Raw genomic sequence first — 4,836 nt, 5'->3', positions numbered from 1 at the left:
AGTTTAAAAGTAGAAAATTTTAATTTGAAAATATATAAAATCCAAGGGGATTCATGTTAGGAAAATTGACTAGATCGAAACACAACGGAGACACGAAATTTAACGTGGAAACCCTTCGGGAAACCATGACACCAACCGACAATAACCACTATAAGAAGATGATTTGAAATGCAACAAGCCATCACACCCTTCCCATGGAGCTTAATTACCAGAGATATATATAATGGGAAATTTAAGAGTCATAAAGAAAAAAAGACTTTAAGTCATATTAGAAAATTAATAGTATAATTCAAATATGTTATAGATTATAATTTGGATCAAATATCTAACAATTCAGTTCAAGGTTAGAAAAAAAAACAAGGAAGATGGGAAAGATCTAATTTAACAAAAATCGAGAAGAATCAAACGTAAATCTTTTCCCAAAAAAACCTGAAAATTTCAGTACTTACACATTTCTATCATTAATTAATTCTCACTCGTCGCCTCGCCGCATGCAGTCCAGTGGTCCACTGCTCTGGATGCCTCTCCACTCTGGAGTGATAATTATTAGTAGTAATATTATGGCTCTCTTCTTCCACAAGCGGGGACCGCCGGCGGATCAGCCACATGCTTGGATAGGCAAACCATGGCCAATCCTTCCACATCCTTGCATCCACCAAGCATGGCCTTCCAACCATCCAATAGTGACCTCACCCTTCGTTATATATGATACCTGTGCAGTGAGCGGCAGGCAGAGGGCATCAGTTCACAAGGATAGCTAGCTAGAAGCAGCACTCAGCGCCTAACGAACGATGGCCCCCTCCGTCATGGCCTCGTCGGCCACATCCGTCGCTCCCTTCCAGGGGCTTAAGTCCACCGCCGGCATGCCCGTCAGCCGCCGCTCCGGCAGCTCCAGCTTCGGCAACGTCAGCAATGGCGGAAGGATCAAGTGCATGCAGGTAATAAACCAAGCTAACACCGCATATTCTTTCAGACCTTTGCATGCTGTCCTTTCCAAACTCCAAAGAACCAATTAATCTTTCATTAATTCGTGTTCATCGTCGTAGGTGTGGCCGATCGAGGGCATCAAGAAGTTCGAGACCCTGTCGTACCTGCCGCCGCTGAGCGTGGAGGACCTCCTGAAGCAGATCGAGTACCTGCTGCGGTCCAAGTGGGTGCCGTGCCTCGAGTTCAGCAAGGTCGGCTTCGTCTACCGCGAGAACCACAGGTCCCCCGGGTACTACGACGGCAGGTACTGGACCATGTGGAAGCTGCCCATGTTCGGGTGCAGCGACGCCACCCAGGTGCTCAAGGAGCTCGAGGAGGCCAAGAAGGCGTACCCTGACGCCTTCGTGCGCATCATCGGCTTCGACAACGTCAGGCAGGTGCAGTGCATCAGCTTCATCGCCTACAAGCCCCCGGGCTCCGACTAATCGACCGGTCACTGTGTAATGTTTGGTTTTGGGTCATGTTGGTTTTCTACGCCTTCTTTTCTTTCTTTGTTTTTAAATGTTCCATGTGTTAATTAAGCTGTATTGATGTACGTAATCTCTCGTTCCCCCAACCTGTTATTACAAGAGTACAACAACTAGCTATAACGTTGGGTGAGGAGGTGTGAGTGCAAGCTCTCCGGCTATATATCTACGACATATATGTAATATGATGCCTAGAGCATGTCCGAATCCGTCGACAATGAAATTCTGGTTTTGTTAATTGCTGGTATTTGTTTATTATCCTAGCACGTAATTGCTCAGCATTTCATCTATTTTGATTATACGTGTATCACCAAGATACGGCCAAGTTAATTACCATAACTATCAGCTCGTTTTTCGTATCGGGATTGATTTATGTACGTGTGCCAATTCTGATTTAGTTATAGAAATGTTTTTTTGGCTGTGAGGAGAGGTGGTTAGCAAAGGTTTTTGCAGTCCGAGAAGGGATAGGGTGGGAATGGGCCAAGGCCCATGGGTTCTTTCACAACCCTATTTAACTTTAAAAAATTTTTAGCTCAAAACTCTATACAATTTTATTTTCAACCCGTTTTAAACCCGGTCCTTAAATTTTATAGGCAAAATGATTTAACCCATTACCACCCATATGAAGGGACATGCTTTACCTGACTGTACAAACTTAGGGAAATCAACGGAGCAATTATGCACGTGGACCTAAACTTTTTAAGAAATTTTCCATTCTATAAAAACCATAAATAATTTTATTAGAAGTTAATTCCATAGCAACGGAAACTATTTTGATCGAATTGTCACTTAGGTTATCGTCTATAATCTTATAAACCACATATTTATGTTTCTAATCATGATATGACGTGCCACCCTTGGTCCAAGCCATCTTGAACTGGTCTCATATGCTGATGTGGTGTCAACAGAATCAAAAATATTTGTATTTAATCCCTTCAAATTCATCATCGACAATAAATATGTATTTAGAATATTTCATAGCTCCCAATTTGTCCCTGGCCTGATCCCAAGTACGTTGACGGAGTAGGTGAAGTGTAGCGAGGGGGAGGGTGGCCACTAAATATAGACGAAACATATTATAAATAGTTGTTGATTCATCTTCTCCTCAAAAGATGAAGCCTAACACCCCCTTATTAGCGGCAATGCCACCATACCGAACTTGAAGGATCACCCTCTCCGACTTATATATGCTGTCTTTCACTACTCTAAGAACCTTCGTCCGTCAACAGTCAATATTGCCCTCCTAGTTACTCTAAGAAGGCATGGAGACAAAGTAGTGAAAATTATTTGCATGTTGTGTATCAAAAGGGATAAATAGACCTTTGTTACTGTAGCAGGCTCCAAAGGGATCCAAATACAAAACTTTTGTCATTATGGATATCCCCATCTTGAGAATAGTCAAAGATGGTTTGGATCACGTGTTACATTAAACTATGTTTATGAAGCTAAATATCATGAGATTTACAAGATTAAGGACCCAAGTGACACCTTTGTCCAAGTTTAAGCATTGACTATTTATCTTAACCCAAAAAAAACATCAATTGAATATCTATTTAACAAGAAAAGGCAACTAAAATCCATTACTCTATTTTGGGTAGTTTCTAACTCACTTCTCTCTACCAGCCCAGGCTTCATTTTTGGCTTCAACATATTTCTTCTGATTACGCGTATGTGCAGCATGGCTCATGTTAGCCCATCTTTTTAGCAGCTCTAGCATGTCACACCACTCTATATGTGTATCTCTCTCCCTTACATGAGATTCACATGTTAGCATCCTCCCTTATTAACCTCATGTTTCTACTCCATTTTGTACCTAAAACTCTAACGTCGTGTGTACCAATTAATTTAATTTAATCGTTTCCTATAGAAGATATAAGGAAAGGATCCCATTGAGAGCTTGGATACCCACAACAAATATTGATGAAATCAAATGAGAAATGGAACTACAAGAACATTGCTAAACCTAGAAATAACTATACTTAGCTGCTACACAGTGCAGCCAAAACTATGCTATGCCTCCACAACCTTCAAACAAGAAGCAAAAATAAGTCATCCCCTTGACCCCATATATATCAATCATGAAGCTTTGATTAACCATATCCCTATGCCTCTGTTCCACTACATTCTATCTCATTAGCCATTTCTCGCCGATACCAAAGTGCCACCACCATTGCAGTATGAGGAACACCGGCTACCATCTTGATTTCACCCTAGAGCCATTGTCCACGCGATCACTAAACAATTTCCACCGCCTCACCATCGTGGTAGTATAGGTGTGGTTGCCCCTTTTTATATTTGATCTGATGCTACCTTTGCATTTTTGTCGTTGGTGGCCGTAGTGTCACGAGCTAGGCAGCTAGAGCCAACGGTTATGCTAATGCAAATTTTATCATGGGCATATACTGATATACATGTCATTCCACATAGCAATGTATTGCATCGATAGTCCCTGTGTCAGACCTTTAGTATCCTTGACGGCTTGATTAACACCCATAAGTCATCAATGAGTCAAAAATTAATCAATTAATTTGTAGTAAGTTTAGTTTAGCCAGAAAATTGAACTCCGAATCCTTATCTCGAACATTTTTGTATGTCCAATTTTAACGCTTTGAAATTCCAACACTGATCCAGAATCACCGAGAACCTACCTATGAAATTTATTATGTCGTTTTTGTGTTTTTAGTGTCTTGTATTTTTTTTTTTGCATTTCGACTTGTAGTGACCATTGAAGCGATATAATGCAGTTGATGTGACCATGGTTACTTTTTTTACAACCATTACTCACAGCATACGTTAACCGGAAATATTAAGATCAAGTTGTCCAAGTTCTAAAATCCAATTCGGCTATCTGCTATAGTATTATATTCAAATGGTTGCCAAATATGTATACAAGCTTCGTTATATGTCCACGAGTACTTAATGGAAAACCCTCATAATCCTCTTTCCATGATCCAGCCTCTTACCTTCAGATTCTATCTTAATCGGGCTGCAATCGTAAAAAACAGTTGTTGCCTCATCTATAATGGGCCTATAAGTTTCTAACTTTATTTAAGACTCAAATGACCCTAAGTAGGTGTGCCTCAGCCTAATGGAGCATGATCCTAGGGATCCCTTTCATCCACCCACCTCCTTAATTAGTTAGGTACCTTTTAGGGTTTTTTGGGTTTTGTTTAAATCAAATTTAGCTTAGCCAACTTGCTATGTAATCCTATGATTGCTTACATCGTCGGTTAGTTTAGTTGTTACGAAACCCTAACTTATTATTTGTATTTAATTTTTACTCGCAATGTCAAATTGTTTTTATCTTATTTTTGTTTATTCTTCGATTCTTTTGAGAAAAAAGGTTAATCTATACCAGCAAGATCAACAATACATGAAAAGA

The 4,836-nt window shown here is 40.2% G+C and overlaps 1 protein-coding gene across 1 annotated transcript; it reads left to right on the top strand.

The window, feature by feature from the left end:
- Positions 1-718: 718 nt before the first annotated feature.
- On the top strand, positions 719-1,692 carry LOC102721219 (ribulose bisphosphate carboxylase small chain, chloroplastic). The gene is made up of 2 exons (XM_006663891.3): positions 719-938; positions 1,047-1,692. The coding sequence occupies exons 1-2, from the start codon at positions 792-794 to the stop codon at positions 1,410-1,412; spliced, it is 513 nt and encodes a 170-aa protein (XP_006663954.2). The 5' UTR covers positions 719-791; the 3' UTR covers positions 1,413-1,692.
- The last annotated feature ends 3,144 nt before the right edge of the window (positions 1,693-4,836 follow it).

Source organism: Oryza brachyantha, chromosome 12 (genome assembly GCF_000231095.2).
Source record: "Oryza brachyantha chromosome 12, ObraRS2, whole genome shotgun sequence".
Taxonomy (NCBI): domain Eukaryota; kingdom Viridiplantae; phylum Streptophyta; class Magnoliopsida; order Poales; family Poaceae; genus Oryza; species Oryza brachyantha.
Note: the sequence above shows the minus strand (reverse complement) of the source record. Positions and strands in the feature narration are given on the sequence as shown.